Source organism: Mastomys coucha, unplaced genomic scaffold (assembly GCF_008632895.1).
Source record: "Mastomys coucha isolate ucsf_1 unplaced genomic scaffold, UCSF_Mcou_1 pScaffold16, whole genome shotgun sequence".
NCBI lineage: Eukaryota > Metazoa > Chordata > Mammalia > Rodentia > Muridae > Mastomys > Mastomys coucha.
The window spans coordinates 36,634,154-36,651,248 of NW_022196898.1; the positions used below are offsets into that span (position 1 = coordinate 36,634,154).

Sequence of the window (17,095 nt, forward strand, 5' to 3'; positions counted from 1 at the left end):
CTGCTTACTAGATTGCTTCCCTTGGCTTGCTCAGCCTGCTTTCTTATAGAACCCAGGACAACCAGCCCAGGGGTGGCACCATCCACAATGGGCTGGATCCTCCCCACTTGATCACCAATTGAGAAAATGCCTTACAGCTTGATCTCATGAAGGCATTTCCTCAAGAGAGGCCCCTTTCTCTGTGATAACTCCAGCTTGTGTCAAGTTGACAGATGAAACCAGCCAGTACAGACGCAGATGTTTTGAAGTAGAGCAACATTGAAGAAGTTCTCAGATGATATTATCTGCTGAGACAAATGTTTGGGCTCTGGTGGCATGGAACAGATAAATGTAAAATATAAGGAATTTTAATAAGATTGGCAGGTAGCAGGAAGCTTCAGATGAAGTCAGTGAATATGTAAACCTAACGTCATCGTTTAACTAGTAAGCTTTGCTAGTGGTTCCTCTTGTACAAAAACATTTCAGCAAAAAGCTGCCACAGCCACTCTGGTGAGCATGTTACCTAATCGTATTCTCATCATCTCCATTCTTGACAGTTGTATTCAGTTTTGCCCAGGCTAGTAAATGGAGGGTCTAGGATCTAGTGAGCCTTCTCAGCCCTCGCTCTCACTGTGCTGCATGCTGCAGATACGTTAGGAGAGTACATAGATGGTACCCGCTCTTCATCAGCTTCTGATGATGAGCAAGTCTCTCTAAGCTATTCCTCTCCTTATGTTACACTTGCCCTGACATTATCTGTGTAGTCATCTGGATGTCACTTCAGTATTTTACACATGACTGTATGTTACGGAAGATCTGCAGATGTGCAACCTCATCCAGCCTTAACTATAGGTGAGTGTAGGGCAGGCCTTCTGGTTTTTGGTTTGTTGGTTGGTTGTTTCCTTTCTCAGCTGCTTCATATGTTCTGTCTCTCATCAGTCACCCCTTTTTCTGATCCTAAATGATGGTGGAATAGCAGGCATCTATAGACAGACGGAACTCTCTTCTCTCTTCTTGTTTTGTGATAACAACTGTTCTTACTGCTGGTAAGTCAGCTATCCTCTACTAACCACCCCTCTACCTTTTCCCTTTCTCCTCCTCCTCCTCTTCCTCCTCCTTCTTACCCCTCCCTAGCGTATCTATGAGGTGTATAGTCGGAACCCCGCCAGCCTGCTAGAAGAGCAAATGGAAGGTGCCCGGCGGCGAGTCACTCAGTTACAGCTGAAGATCCAGCAGGAGACTGGTGGCTTAGTGGTGAGTGGTAGTAGGCATTGCTTCAGGAACAGCTCCATGCAGGCAGTGTAGGAGGAGGAGAGCAGGACAGGAAGCCTCTTGGGCCACAGCAGGACTAGCACCACAGAGGCTGAGCACTATTACAACACCTACGTGGGGTACCGTAGAGATACCACAGGATACCAAAGCCTGTTTCATGCCCTCCTTGTGAAAAAACAAATGTGAAAAAGCTAAATTAGAGTGTGTGCTTTAATCTGCTAACTACTCTTCCCTTCGGAATAGTTTCCTCAAGACGTGTATTCCTACTCTGGCATCATACTTCATCTGGTAGCTTTTTCTCTGAGGTTCTCCTCAGCCTCAGTAGAGGATGATCTAAATGCACTCTGTAGAAAATGCCACACAAGACGAGGTTGTTTATTCTCCTCATCAAAGACTCTACTATGAGTGTCTTGCTTATAACCATCAAGCCTCAGTTCTTTGTGTAAGTAAGAACTAACCTTAGGAAATTGTAGTATCTAAGAAGAGAATTTCCCAAAACCCGTAGAAATTGTTTGAGGTAGAGCTGGGGAGATGAGTCAGCAGTTGAGAGCACTGACTGCTCTTCCAGAGGGCACAGGTTCATTTCCCAGCAACCACATGGTAACTCACAACTGTCTGTAACTTTAGTTCCAAGGAATCCGATCCCTCCTCTGGCCTCCATTGGTGCTGTACATGGTGTACATATATACATGCATGCATGCAAAAACACCAATGCACAAAAAATAAAAACAAACTTAAGACGTTTGACATTCTTTTTAAAAATGTCCTGTTCAGAACAGGATAATAATCAGTTTTTTATCAGTTGATAAAAGTGTAGGCAAATAAACTTTACAAATTCACTTTCTGAAGGAACTTTCGTATATGGTGGATGGCTTAGATTATGGGCGTAGACAATCTAGTTTTGATTTCCAGCTCTAGTTCCCCTCAACTTTCAGACTCATGGCTAAGTAACTTAACCAGTAAGAGCCCTCTCTTTGTTTCCTCACTTATAGAGGAAGGACACAACAGGGTCTACCTAGTAGAGTGTTGCCAGAACTGAAGCATGCTCCTGGCACCATGCTTTGTATGTATCTGTGTGGCATGAATTCTGAGACTCTGAGCTAAGATCAGGACATTTGGACTCCAGTCCCACTTTTGGGTTTTTGTTGTTTGTTTTTGTTTTTCATTTAGAGTGTGTCAACTACTGAACATCTGAGCTGCTTTCTGTCTTCCTATTTGTAAGATGGGAAGAGCCTCTTTTACTGGAGTTGCTGAAGATTAAATGCAGTTAAGAAAATGCTTTGTGCACAGTAAAATGCTGCCAGTGTTACTTCTGCAGTGGCTGGGGCACAACTCCATGCCAGTACCAGTGCTCCCCACAGACAGCTGTTTAACATCTGTCCTCAGTGCAGCCTTAAGACTGTTTTACTTCTCAATGGTTAGAATATCTTTCCTGTATCTAACTGAAATAAAGCAATAAATATTTTGAAGTTCAGGGTGATAAGTGAAAGGAGATTTTTGTTAAGTTTTACAATAATGGTCAAGCTCCTTTCCCACTCTAAGAAGTTGGGTCACCACCTTCTCAGGCTATACACTCTCAGAGAGCATCTCTTTAAGCCAGGCATTTCCCAGGCAATAAAGCAGAGGTGGCCACTTGCTATAAAAACAAACATGGCTCTGATCGGGAAAAGGAACGAGAGTGGGAAAGGCTCTAAAACAGCTCTCACCTTTTGGTCTTTTCTCTTTTAGGACATACTTCCACTCTGTAGTGAGACCAGCCAGAGAACATGTGAAGGTAAGTCCTGTCATCCCCTGGTGTATATGAGGCTACTTCATCATAGTCTCTCCCAATGAGGCAGATTCTAGAATAACGAAGAAAAGAGATACCAGTACACAGAGCAATTGGGTGTGTAAAAATCAGCAATAGTTAAGTAAGAAACAGGAGCTACTGAGGTGACAAGTCCAGACAGCAGCTTGTTGACAGCATGTGACACTTAGGAGTTCAACACACTCTTGTGAAAGGGATGGTGACCAGATAAGGGTCGGGAATGAGCTAAAGAGTGAGAGTAGCTTTAAGGCATTACACAGACTTATTTTAGGTGGTGATGTGTTCTGTGCCCAGTTGCAGAAGTAGGCAAAAGCTGGGTATGAGAAGAGTAAAAGACCAGTGTGTCAGCAGAACATGGTGGTCTTGGTATGAAAGAGTTAAAGGACAGCTAGCAATAGAAGAGAAGATGGCAGCTTTCCATCCCACCTAGTGCCCACACGAAAGTCTGTTCCTCGGGACCTGAGATCTTTTCTAAAACTGTCTAACCTGGTGTCTCCTCAGGCCGCCTCTCTGTGGACTCCCAGGAGGCAGACAGTGGCTTGGACTCTGGAACAGAACGCTTTCCCTCCATCAGTGAGGTGAGTGCCAGCAGGCGCAAGGCCCATTTACAACTGCGTTCAGTGTCCTATCCCTGGGCACTGGACAGCTCTGCTGCTCACTGGCCATCGAAGGCCTTGGCCCATCATCTGGGTACCTCCTCCACAATTCTAGCTCTAGGGATTTAGTCACTGTGTTCTAGATCTGGGCAGCTTTGATGTGCATCCTCATGCCCAATTGTCAAATCTGGCTTGTATTTTATCACAATTGATCAGCTCTGTTGTGTAAAGTGTGGAGTGAAAAGGTGGGCAGTGTTAGTGAACCCCACCAAGTCCTTTCTGTCTGTTCCTGGCTATTGATGACAAGATGGTTGGTATCTATAAAAGGACAGATAGGTGGGAAGGTCACCAAGAAAATGATGGGCTGTAGTATGGGCCTCTGTAACCTTTGGTTGGCATACCCGAGGTGATGCACTTGGCAATGACATGTGTGAACTGTGACTGAGACTTCCTGAATTGAATAGATGCTACAAGTTTTTGACCATCAGTAAGTCTCATGGCCTTTCTGAAGCCTGGTTCTTTGTGTGAAAAGCAGGTTGAGAGATGATGTTCCCTTAGAGAGCTATTAGGTTAAGTGGGATAATATATAATCAAGGGTGTGGTGAGTGTCAGCATGGTTGTCCTTAAAAGCAAGCTGACCCCAGAGAGTTGTCTGGATGAGGGAGGTTCCTTCTCACAGAATTCTCTTCCTTTAGTCATTGATGAATCGAAACTCAGTATTGTCAGATCCTGGACTAGACAGCCCGCAAACATCCCCTGTAATCCTGGCCAGAGTGGCCCAGCACCACAGGCGACAGGGCTCAGATGCAGCGATGCACCCGTTCAACCACCAGGTGAGAGACGCAAACCACCTCAGTCTGCCTTTCTCCTTTCACAGCCAGGGTTCAGGCCAGGGTAACCCCAGTATGTAATCTTGAGACTAATCAGACTCACCCTGCTCTGACAGCACACTGTTTGAGATGGTCATCTAGAGAACACATAGAGAAGACTGAGCACAGAGTGAATCGGTAAGGAATCCAGTAGGTCAGCTTCTGGGGGAGGAGTCAGAAAACGCTGGTGATCTTTAAATGTTCAGATATTCAGAATACTTATCTTCCCTTAGCAAAACTTTGCTTCAGTCAAAACTGAGGGCAAGGACATGAATAAAAGCAAGATACAGTGATGTAGCTATAGGGAAATACCATGTTGTATATTGAATAAACAATAAGCCTTATTACTGGGATCCTAATAGAGAAAACAAACAGTTCAGCGTGCTTTCCTTGTCCAGCTACCTCGGGTTCTTTGGTACTGCCCAAAAAGTACAAAATATGACTTTGAAAGCCCCCAGTCTCAGAGGTAGAATTAGGTGCAGGGAAGATTTCAGGAAGACAGATTTGGGCTCAAGACAAAGTCTGGCAAAGAACCGGGTGGTGGGTGGGCTTGCCTGGAGTGGTGCAGACAGAGGCTAACCAGACACTGGCTCACTACAACAGGATTCTACACTGATTCTTTTTTCAAATCCACATTTTAGTTTCATAATGTTACTTAGTATTTTCTGCTAGCTAGGTAGCTTGCTCCTCTCTCTCTCTCTCTCTCTCTCTCTCTCTCTCTCTCTTTCTCTCTCTCTCCTTTAGCCTGGCTGGTCTGGAACTGACTCTGTAAACCAGGCTGGACTTAAACACACAGAAATTGCCTGGCTTTGCCTCTGGGGTGCTGGGATTGCACTACCAAGCCTGCCTAAGCTTACTTTCTTAAACTTAAATTGATTTTAAAGGATATTTGTCACTGCTGCAAATTTAAACCAGTATCACATAGCATGACTGTAAGGTAAGTGTGAGGCAGCACACCTGTTTAGAAATGATTTTGTAAAGCCTTATCTAGAAACATACAGAAAGTGGGAGAAAGAAAGCTGCCATTTTTTATGTAATATGATGTCTCCTGCATGAGCAATCTCTGCATGAATACATGAGAAGCTAATGGTTATCACTTCCAAGGAGCCTCAGAACAGAAATTGAGAAACTTTAAATCGATTTACCCTTTTATATCATTTCAATTCCAAACTATGTGAATGTATCATGTACTATAAAAATTCACGGCTGGAAAGATGGTTCAGCAGTCAAAAGCACTGGCTATTTATTAATTAATTATTTTGGGGGAAGTTATTGCACTCTCTTTTACTCCTTAATAACTACAGGTGGTTTCTACCCCACTTCTTGGCCGAAAGTTTCCAACGGCACAAAACACTACAGTTTATTAATGAGCTATAGGGACTATGCTAGGCAGGTTTTGAGCTGTTCTAATCCTTCCACCTGTTACAACCCACACAAATGCCAGTCTCTCAGGCTGCTTCTGCTCCATCAGCCTGTCCACTTTTCTGATGGTCCATCTGTCTGATGGCAATGTCCTCCTCCCACTGGCCTCTCTCTCCTTCCCTTCATGGTCTCTCTGGAGACCCCTCACTTAATTCTTAGTCCTCCCTTCCTTTCCTTTCTGCCCAGTCATAAGCATCAGCCATTTATTGACTAATCCAGGATTAAAGGGGAGCATTCTTTGCAGTACATAGGTTAATCCAGGTTCAGGTTACACTCTATATAGGGGCACAGAACTCAGCTTCTGAAATACACAGCTCACAAGACTGAACCCATACACTGTTCTTCCAGAAGACCCAAGTTGGGTTCCCAACATCCACATGACAGCTCACAATTGTCTTAGTTAGGGTTCCAATTGCTGTGATGAAACACTATGACAAAAAACAACCTGGAGAGGGAAGGGTTTATTTGGCTTATACTGCCATACTACGGTTGATCTTCAAAGGAAGTCAGAACAGAACTCAGGCAGGGCAGGAACCTGAAGGCAGGAACTACTGCAAAGGCCATGGAAAGCCCTGGTTACTGGCTTGCTTTCTTATAAAACCCATGCCACTAGCCTAGGGATTAAAGAAAATCCTTATATATTGCTGGTCGTAATATAAACTAGTCCTAACCACTATTAAAGTCAATATGAAAATTTCTCAAAAATTAAAAACAGGTTTTTCATATGCCTGCTGTGTGACACTATTCCAGGGCAACCTGAACAAATACCTACTTACCACAGATAGGGACCTGATGATGATACCACCAAAGTCCAACTTTGTGTACTTGAGTTTTTATTGAAGTTACTTACAGGAGTATGGGTAGGAGTTAATACAGGAGCAGAAATATTCAACAAGAGGCACCACCAAAAGCCAACCCTACCCTGCGTGACACGTCATGACAGCTGGAAATCTAGAATGCACTGTGGAACTTAGTCAACTGTCAGCTTGGCAGGTTGAAGAGAGTCGCTTCCAGGTAGCTCAGTCTTGGGTATCTCTCAGTAGTCCTTGCTGCTTTTATATGATTGGGGAAGGAGTGGCCTAGTTCATCCAGTCAGCTTCAGGGATTCCCTGAGACTTCTGAGTTGTTTACTTCCTGAGTCATAGGAGCTTCCAGTAGCATAGAATGTTTGATCTTAGAGAAAATTTCTATACAGTAATGATCCATCTATACCACTCCTGGATATTTAGCCAAAGAGCTCCAGGTCAGGATCACAGACATGTGCACGTCCATATTTACAGCAACACAATTCACAGTAACTGACTCATGGAACCAGTCTTGGTATTCAGCAACAGAGGATAAAGAATGTGGTGTGTATACACAATGGAATTTTTTTTAGCCATAATAAAGAACCAACTCATGCCATTTTCATAAAAATGGTTGCAACCAGAGCTAATCATAAGAACAAAGCCAGTTTCAGAGAGACAAATAGCATGTGTTTTTGCTCAGTTGCTATTTCTTGGCTTTCTATAGATCTATAAAATCATGTATTGTGTACATGAAATAACTGTCCCCAGAGAGACAAAGGGGACCAACGGGGGAATAAAGCACTAGAAAGGGAAAAGTATGTAGAGTATGCTCAGTAGCCAATATATACCTATACAAAAACATTTAAAATATATATTTCTAAAACATCTTCCCCAGACAAGCTAAAGTGTAGTCTTTTTCAGTGCTTTTGCCAGAGATTGTAAGGGGATCTTGATAGCATGGGCTTCAAAGACTAGGTGATGCAAAATTGTAGGATCTATCTGAGAAGCACAGACACAGCTCGCCAGCCTAACTGTAGCTTTGAATGTGTGAGCAGCTCAGGGCCTCTCAGTCATCCTGGGGTTAGAGGTGAGTAATGGTCCTGAAAACCTGAAGCAGCGGCATTAAGATGAGTGAAGTAAGTGCTCCAGAAGCAAAACTGGTTTAGAGAGTCACTAATGGGGGAATGTGGTTACTGCAAAGTCTTTGATAATCCCAGCACTCAGAGGCAGAGGCAGAGGCAGGTGGATCTTGTGAGTTTGAGGCCAACCCACATAGTGAATTTCAGAACAGCCAGGGCTTCATTGTGAGACTGTCGCAGGAAAAAACAAAAACAAAATCAAAATCCTTTGGTATCTCAGGGAACCTTTAAAGAATCTGCCCTACAAAGCATTTGAGAAGTTCATGTAGTGTGAAGCCTCCTGGCGGTCACTCCTGGTATGTCGGTTAGGATTAATATTTTATTAAAGTCTATAGAAATTGAAAAGAAAAATAAAAACCAGAGTAAAGAGTCTGGGTTTTAACAGGGAATGGGGTCTACCATAGATTGTTAAGCAGACAAGGAAAATAGTGTGTGTGGGTGTTTGAGGAAGATCAGCCCCATCCTGTCGCATTGGAGAGGCAGGTCTGCTGTTCTGGTCCTTCTGGCAATTGCTCATTCATACACTTGCTGTCCACACTACTCAGCATCACTGTGGTAGTTGTGTGGTTGTTTAGGGAGACCAGTGGTGATTTGGTCTGTTTAGGAAAACGCAAGTCTCCAACCCAGTAGTCCATTAGGTGCTGATAGCTTTTACTTTGTTAACGGACACTCACTCCTCATCTTTTGCAAACAGAAAGAGAACATTTTTCCAATTTCCTGTCTTCCTCTGTCACATGACCAGACTGCTCTGTGTCCCACTTAGAAGCAGTTGTCTTTCTGTGAGTGGAAATCATTACATTTGTGCTGAACCTTGGGGTGCTATTAAGATCCGTGTGGCCTTTTTAAAGTTAGGCAGCTGTTATGGAGGAAGTTGGATCTCTGTCTTCTGTCATCTCTCATCTCTGCATTTCAACTCTTTTCTTCAGGGTATAGATCACAGCCCAAAGCCTCTGATCATTGGCCCGGAGGAAGATTACGACCCAGGTTATTTCAACAATGAGGTAAAGTTTTCTGGTTTACTTCTTTAATTTTCCTCCCACGCTTTGCCCACACTGTCCTTGACTGGCAGCTATGTAGGACCCTATGGGGAAGGAGGCTTAGCTGACAGAGCCAGGAAGATGGAGAGCTTAGGAGTAAAGTTTGCTGCCTGTCTCCTGTCTCTGTGCCTCCCAGTCATTCTCAGTTTTCTGCCTTCCAGAGTGACATCATCTTCCAAGATCTTGAAAAACTGAAGTCACATCCAGCTTACTTGGTAGTTTTTCTACGTTACATCTTCTCTCAGGCAGACCCCGGCCCCCTGGTAAGTCAGAAGCGTCGGTCTGTTTGAGCCCTGCTTGTACTCAACAGAGAATCTCTGATCACTATATCTGATCTCTATGTATCTAGCTTTTAACGTCAGATCCATGGGCAAAGTCGGGCATCTCAAGGACAGAGAAAGAACAGAGCCATACTTGTAGCCTAAGGGACAGCAAGACGATGCTGGCTAGAAAAAGTGATGTTCTCTGTTGGTTGGTTTAGGAAGTCTTCAGAGTCTTTAAATGAAAGCAGATACAAATTGACCCAGGAGTTAAGAGAATCACCCCTGCAGATTTACAGTGTTGCTATAAAAACTTTTGGTAGGACAAAGCAGTAAAGAATCTTCCTTCTAAGGTGATACATGAAGGAATACCCACTTCTGGAAGCAAAGGCAGATAGTCTCTTGAGTTCAGGGCTACACAGTGAGACCCTGTCTCCAAAAAAATTAAAATAAAATAAAATAAAATAAATACATAGAGGAGGGATAAAGTCCACAGTGCCCCAAGCTGGTCCACAAAGCCGCACCTTACACACCCTTTCATTCCTCCAAGCTGCATAGAAACAAGGGATGGTAGGAGGGGAGGGTCAGAGTTGTGTTTTTCAGAGTAAGCCCAAGGAATGAATTACTGGGTTTTTTTTCTTTCTGGGAATATCACAATTAGAGGCCAGAACAAATATTGATTTGCTCAAAGGGAAGTCATTGAATACCTGTTGGTTTAGCCCCGAATGCTGATGTCTTGGAAGCATTCCTGAAAAGTCACACATCAGCAAGAGAAGCAAAATAAAAGTTCTTCAGGAATAATACATAAACACGTGAAGAAGCACCAAGAAATGTCGTGTGTGGGAGGTGGCAGTAGAGGACGAGCCAACCGGATATGTGCTCGTGGGAGGGACTGAGGCTGCTTATGGTTTTTCAGCTTCTGAATTGTCTTTTCTGTGGGAGGCTGTCTTAATTTGGAGATATTTATGCACTTACTGGTCTCTACCCCTAGGTGGCAGTAGGAACCACCACCTAGTAAATGTAACAAGTCAGAATGTCTTTAAATATTACAAATGTCCCCCATGGTAAAGTCATCCCTCATAAAGGAAGATCCACTGCTCTAACCCAGCTTCTCTGTCTTTGTAGCTTTTTTATTTGTGTTCAGAAGTTTATCAGCAGACAAATCCCAAAGATTCCCGAAATCTGGGGAAAGACATCTGGAATATTTTCCTAGAGAAAAATGCGGTAAGACCTTCATGGATTAGTACCACAAGGAGAGGAAAACCAAACAAAATGTTCAAAACTGTGTTCACTAGAGTGGTCCCCACTCACCTTGAATTTAGTGCTGCCTTCTCCTGGAAGAGCTTCTCCCGTCAGCTTTGCTCTTCCTTCTGTGGATGGCAGGACTCTAGAGCAGCCAGCATCGTGGGCATTTTATACCCATAAAGTAGGAATCAGGGCTCTGCCCCAGATGCTGCTTCTTATGTTTGTTCTTCTGGAGAAGGGTGGGGTTAGCCTTTGTGAGAGGCATGTTCTTGTGGGTAGGTTGTCAACACCAGAAAGCTACAGGGAAGTTTTTAGGATTCCTGGATTCTGTTCCTGCTTCTCAAAGATTTATCTCTCCTAGTGCTATAGAGATGGGTCAGAGGCTAGGAGCACGTGTTGTTCTTCCACAGGGCCCGGGTTTGATTCTTAGCACCCACATGGTGGCTCACAGCCATCTGTAACTCCAGTTCCAGGGGATATGACAGGCACTCACATGTTGCACAGATATACACATAGGCAAAACACATAAAATAAGAACTTTTTTTTTTTTTTAGTGTAGAATAGAGTTTATTTAGGGAATGGGGAGGGGAGTTGAGAGGATAGCAGAGGCAGAAAAAGGTAGAGAGAAGGAGAGAGTAGATATAAGTGGAAGCCAGCCATGACCACATGGAAAGAGGTGGGGAAGGGAATGGGGAGCAAGGGAGCAAGAGGCAAGAGAGAGACAAGAGTAAGAGGATAAGAGCAAGAACATTTTTTTCTAATTTAAATGTTTTATATCCTCTCTCTTTAGTTCCACATATAAAATACACACTACCTCTCTTCAGAATTTTTAAAAGTAGAGCAGCGGTTCTTAACTTGTAAATCAAAACCTCTCAACCTGTGAATCAAGACCTCTTTTGGGGTCTAATGACCCTTTTATAGGGATTCCTTAAGACCATCAGAAAATACATATTTTTACATTATGATTTGTAACAGTAGTGAAATTACAGTTAGGAGGGAGCTACAAAATAACTTTATGGTTGGGGTCACCACAACGTGAGGAACTGTATTAAAGAATCGCAGCTTTAGAAAGGCCGAGAGCCTCTAAGATGGATGTTCTAATTACTCCCCACACCTGTCTGCCTTTCCTTCCCTGGTTGAAGAAACAGACCCAAGGATATCAGATAATCTGTATCAGTGAGGCAAGCAGAGTGCAAGTTTTTGAGACGTAGCCAGAAGGAGTCGAAAGGGAAGCCTACAGTGTCTACGAGGAAGGCGCCTCTGTGCATCTGAACTGGGTTCTCAGGGATGTATCAAGATCCTGCTGGCCAGAGCATCTGCCTGCAGATGACATTCCCTGACATGACTTTATAATCTGATCAGCTAAACTAATTCCAAATGGTTTTATTCTTCTCACAGTCAACTACTAGGGCTAATGGAGTTGGGGAAATTTGGTTTTCCTCAATGTTTTGCATTTACTGCCTTCAGTGGGTCTCGAATAAGATTAGAGCTGCCACGTACTCTCTGCCATCATTTACAAAACCATACCAACATCTAGCCACATGGCAAGAGATGTAAGGACACATGCCCAGGTATCATGCAGGACTAGGTGACATATACCCAGTGTCCACTGGTCCCAAAGGGAGAAGCAGCAGTCCATCAGAAAACAAAGGTTATCCTCCTGGGAACACTCAGAGGCAAAGGACAGTGTAGCAACTAGTTTAACAATGGTTCAGTTTTGGAACATGCCATTCTGTATTCAATGCATCAGAATACAAAAACTGCTGGGCCACCCTCAGAATGTAATGTCCACTTGCCTTGTAAACTCATGAGTCATTCCCAAAGTCCTAGCCTAGAATTCATATCCACAGTTAGAAGAGATGAAAAGGCGAGGGTTGCTATAGACAGGAGAGGACACACATGACCAGGCCCTGGGCATCTCATACTCCAATCCTCTTGGTGCACGCAGCCTCACTCTTACCCACACTTTCTGTTTTATAGCCTCTCAGAGTGAAGATCCCTGAGATGTTGCAGGCTGAAATCGGTAAGTTGTTCATGGGTCAGGTTGCCTTTTTTAGTGCCCTCTTGTACTGAACTCTCAGGAAGTACCAGAGACAGAGTCAGAGTCCCTGACCCTGGATAACTATCCTGATCTGGGGGCAGAATCCACAGATGATTAGTCCAAAAACACTTGACACTTAGGAGCAGGTCTGAGTAGATACAACCTAAGAGCTCACTCTGCCCTGTCACAGAAAGATACTGGAGCAGTTAGGAAACCTGAGTTCATTTCTGCCAACCCTCCATGGGATCCCTGGGCCTTACGTTGTAAGCTTACTTGAAGAAGAGGAAATTACACTTAACCAAGGATTTCTAAGCAAGGGCAGATTGCTCTGGGTGACTTGTAAAGTTACAGAGATCAAACCTTACTCCCACCCACCTACCAAGTCAGAACCTCTGGACTCTTGACTTGAGAGGACTTTTCAGTTGGTTGGGTTTTTGTTTGGTAAAGAGTCAGAGTGAGGACCAGGGAACAGTGATGATGCTGTTCTTCCCAGTTCCAGAGGAAGCTTGGGTTTGAATCCCAACAACCATAAGCCAAGGGGAGTAGCACACTTCTGTAATCCCAGCACTTAGGAAGTAGATATAGATCAGAAGTTCAGGATTGTCCTTACCTACATAGCAAGCCAGTCTAGGATATATGAGACTGTCTCAAAAAACAAAAATTAATCTGGGCACAGGTAGTGTTTTACAAGCTAGAACTACATTTGGAAAGAAACAATTAATGGCAAAGACACAGGGAGGACAAACAGCTTGCTCAAAAATACAATGAGAAACCTGGCATAGTGGCACATGCCTTTATTCTCAGCATTCAGGAGGCAGAGTCAGGCAGACCTCTGAGTGTGAGTCCAGCCTAGTCTACATAGCAAGTTCTGGGACAGCCCGAGGTACATGGTGATACCCTGTCTCAAAAAAACAAAACAAAAAAAAAACCACCCTGTGTGTTACTAGATGTCAGAACAGGAAGTGCGTGTTTCCTGGTTCCATGAAGTATGGAAGGTCTCTGGTTTTTAGGCCTTTGAAATGGTGTCAAGGAAGTAGAAGGAGTAAGTGTACAAGAAGACTACATGTTGACATCGGCAGACATTTAAGCATATAACCAATGAGAAAGGGCTTCGTCTCTCCTCTCGTGGAGTATTAGACGTCCAGAGAGTAATTATATCCTTTACTTTAATAGGAACAGAGGAGTGATTCAGCCTTAAGTCTGACAGCCTGAGTTCAATTCGTGGAATCCACATAAAGGTGGGGAGAGGAGAACCAACTCTACAGAGTTGTCCTCTGACCTCCACATGAACACATGGCACATGTACACACATACAATAAGTGAAACACATCTTTAATTAAGCAAGAAAAAACACTGCCTGGAAAGAATGCAGGCCTCCCCTGCTTTCAGGCTAATGGGCCAAAAAGCCAATTTTTCTACCAAGCATCACAGGATGCAAAAACCACTTGAGGTGCTTAGCAGAAATATCTCCTCCTCCTCCTCCTCCTCCTCCTCTTCTTCCTCCTCCTCTTCTTCCTCCCCGCCTCTTCTTCCCCCTTCTCCTCCTTAACACCTTTTTATTCTACCTTCTCTGGTCTCCCACTACAGACCTACGCCTGCGAAACAGCGAGGACCCTCGCAGTGTGCTCTGTGAAGCTCAGGAGGCAGTCCTGCTGGAGATCCAGGAACAGATCAATGACTATAGGTTTGCAGAGCCCCTCTGTTCTCTCTGCACCTCTGGAGGGTGTATCTGATCTCCTCTTTCTGGGTACACATCTGCTCAATATATTACTTGTTTCCCCATTTTATCTCTGGTGTAGATCAAAGCGCACTCTGGGGCTGGGCAGCCTCTATGGTGAAAATGACCTACTAGACTTGGATGGGGACCCTCTTCGAGAGCGCCAAATGGCTGAGAAGCAGCTGGCTGCCCTTGGAGATATCTTGTGAGTGTTCAATTTAACTCCTGACTCTGAACTTAACAGACAGGTTGGCAGACTTTATAAGTCTGTTTTCTACCTTCTACTTCTTGAATAGTCTCTGTCACCAAAAGACAGGAGATCCTGCTGCATTTCTTGTGCTGAGGGTTCCACTTTCAAGCCTAGAGCTGCTGACCACTTTCTAGTGGTTATGACAGTCCAAGAATACAGTGAGCTTTCTGCTTCCCCTTTCTAGCCCTTTCATGATCTTTCTCCTTCCCTGCCTCTGAGTTCATGCATGGCTGATACTCAGAGTGAGACTGACCCTTGCCAGTGGGATGGAGCATCTTCAGGAGACAGACAGAACTGACTTAGATTTTTTTCACAGGTCCAGCAGAAAACTAGAGCCCCTTCCTGGGAACTTGAGCACAGCAACGGCAGCTGTTGTGTACTTTCTGTTTCTTTGCTTTTGTTTGTCTTTGACTTTATGTATATGAGTGTTTTCTCTGCTTGTAAGTCAGTGCATTGAGTGCATGCAGTGTCCACAAAGGCCAAAAGAAGGTGTGGAATCCCCACGCCCACCCCCACAGCTAGAATTACAGATGTGTGTGCTGGGAATCAAACTCAAATCCTTCAGAACAGCCAGTGGTCTTAACCCCATTCCCTCTCCAGTCCCTGAGTCCCATCATCTAAAGCATATGTCGTCCATGATTTGAATCCCAGGGCAGGGTTGATGACTGAACTTCTAAGCCTAGACACTTTGTCTTCCTAGCATTTCTTCTTACTGAGTAGTGACCTTAATCAATCTGTTCTGCTTCTCTGGACCTCACAAACTAAATGACACAAGTTAACCTGGGTGACCTTGGTAGTGTAGATATCATGAGCCTTTTCAGTTTGCCAAACATAAAATATTCTCCACTGTATGAGGCATCTAGGGAACAAGTGATTATATCCTTTGTGGGGATAATGGAGTGATGAGAATAGACAGCAGTACATAGGAAGTAAGTAGATTGGTGACATGTTAAAGATAACAAGCAGTAGGAGCAAATAGACGGTCAGGAGTACCAGTCAGTGGGTGCAAACTTAAAATAGGCTAGGCCAGGTCAACTAACTGGAAAAAGTAGTACTTAATCAGTTGAAGACATTGACTAACTTATCCTTGACATTTGGGCAAGACACTGCAGACAGAATAGCCAAGGCAGACAGAAGAAGCCAAGTAGAATGTGCTCAGCATTTAAGGAACAATAATGAGCAAGGAGCAGTACAAAAAGAACAGAGTGCAGAGTAAGTGATGGAGCCTGGTCTTGGGAGGGGCAACACATAATATGGGGACGAGTGTGGTCTTCACTTAGCAAGCGAGGAGCTGTTGGAGCTGCAAGAGATGAGACAGCCAAGAAGTTCACTTAGAAGGTTCCTCCATAGGACTCCCCACCAATGATGTTACCATCATTGGTAATAACCATGGAAGCAATAACCATGGAAGTTGTGAATAGAAGTCAGCTCTCAATGGAGTTGAGCAGTAGAATCATGAAGAGAACTTCTTAAAACTTGAGTGTCAAAGTCAAAGAAGAGATCCCAAGAGTTCCTTACATAAGCCACTAAAAAGACTGCCAGTCACTCTAGGTGAGGTTGGTAACATGGGGAACACTTTTGGACAGGTTAAATTTGCGGTCCCTTTGGGATAACAAACTACAGATGTGAAGAGACAGCTATATATGTGAATCTGTCATTTGGTGACAGATCTGGGCTAGTGGTGGAGCAGTTACCTAACAAGCAGGAGGCCCTAGGTTCCATCTCAACAAAAAAATTAAAAATAACTGAGCCTGGTGGAATAGGCCTACAAACCCAGCTACCTTGAGAGGCTGAGGCAAAAGTCAAGACTTCCCTGGGCTACTGAGTTCAAAAACAACACAGTGGGACGAGGATTTAAAAAAAAAAAATTAAGGGCAGAGGATATAACTCAGCAGTAGAGTGATTGCGTGACGTGTACAAGACCCTGGGTTTAATCCGCAGTACTAATGAGTAATAAAGAGGAAAGACTAGGACATCTGGACCGAGAGGAAGCCACACAGAAAGCATGGTCTTTTGCAGATTCAGCCTCCTGACCTTCAGTAGGAAGGTGCCATTAACTGGTTCTGGGATGGAAGCAGTATCTGACTGAGCCTGCAGAATAGGAGCCTTCTTGTGGGTATTTTGAAAGTTAAATGGGCTTATTGTGTAAACAGCTTATAAAAGTGACTGGCCCATAGTAATACCCAAACATTAGTTGCTGCTACCATTTGCCTCTTTACAATATATTTTTTTGAATCAGGCTCCAGGTTTCATTTTTTTTTCCTCCTGATAACTTCATGCTTTGAAACAGAGAACAGAGACTGAATTTGCCACACCCCCTGTTGTAGTAGAAAGACATTATTGTCATGAGCATCATTGTGCTAGTTGAGTCTTTGAGGAAATAAAAACCTCTTACCTCCTGGGCTACAAGGCTCCAGAACTATGACCAAGAGTTTTGACTCTGTGTCCCTTCTCATCACTCCTCTTTCCTCTAAGAAAGGACTTCAGCCTCCGCCCAGAGAACAGCCTGTCTCAGGTCTAAGTCATCTGTTCTTTCATTACAGGTCCAAATATGAGGAAGATCGGAGGTGAGCAAATCCACGGGGTGGCACATTTGCAGCGGTCAAGGTGGGAAGAAGTAGGGCTGAGCTTGCCTGTGTTATTCATGTCTGCTACCCATAGGAAAGTTGGTAT

The 17,095-nt window shown here is 44.0% G+C and overlaps 1 protein-coding gene across 17 annotated transcripts in view; it reads left to right on the plus strand.

The window, feature by feature from the left end:
* The window catches only part of Arhgef11 (Rho guanine nucleotide exchange factor 11), a 115,044-nt gene that overhangs the window by 76,482 nt on the left and 21,467 nt on the right, over positions 1–17,095 (plus strand). For 13 of the 17 annotated variants that reach the window (XM_031374283.1, XM_031374290.1, XM_031374289.1 and 10 more), the window contains 11 exons: positions 1,114–1,233; positions 2,980–3,025; positions 3,560–3,636; positions 4,350–4,487; positions 8,799–8,873; positions 9,071–9,172; positions 10,295–10,393; positions 12,395–12,437; positions 14,043–14,139; positions 14,255–14,377; positions 16,966–16,989. In XM_031374283.1, the coding sequence (XP_031230143.1) occupies positions 1,114–1,233; positions 2,980–3,025; positions 3,560–3,636; positions 4,350–4,487; positions 8,799–8,873; positions 9,071–9,172; positions 10,295–10,393; positions 12,395–12,437; positions 14,043–14,139; positions 14,255–14,377; positions 16,966–16,989 (944 nt within the window). The remainder of the gene's footprint in view (positions 1–1,113; positions 1,234–2,979; positions 3,026–3,559; positions 3,637–4,349; positions 4,488–8,798; positions 8,874–9,070; positions 9,173–10,294; positions 10,394–12,394; positions 12,438–14,042; positions 14,140–14,254; positions 14,378–16,965; positions 16,990–17,095) is intronic. The other 4 variants (XM_031374288.1, XM_031374284.1, XM_031374287.1 and 1 more) reach the window with 1 other exon arrangement.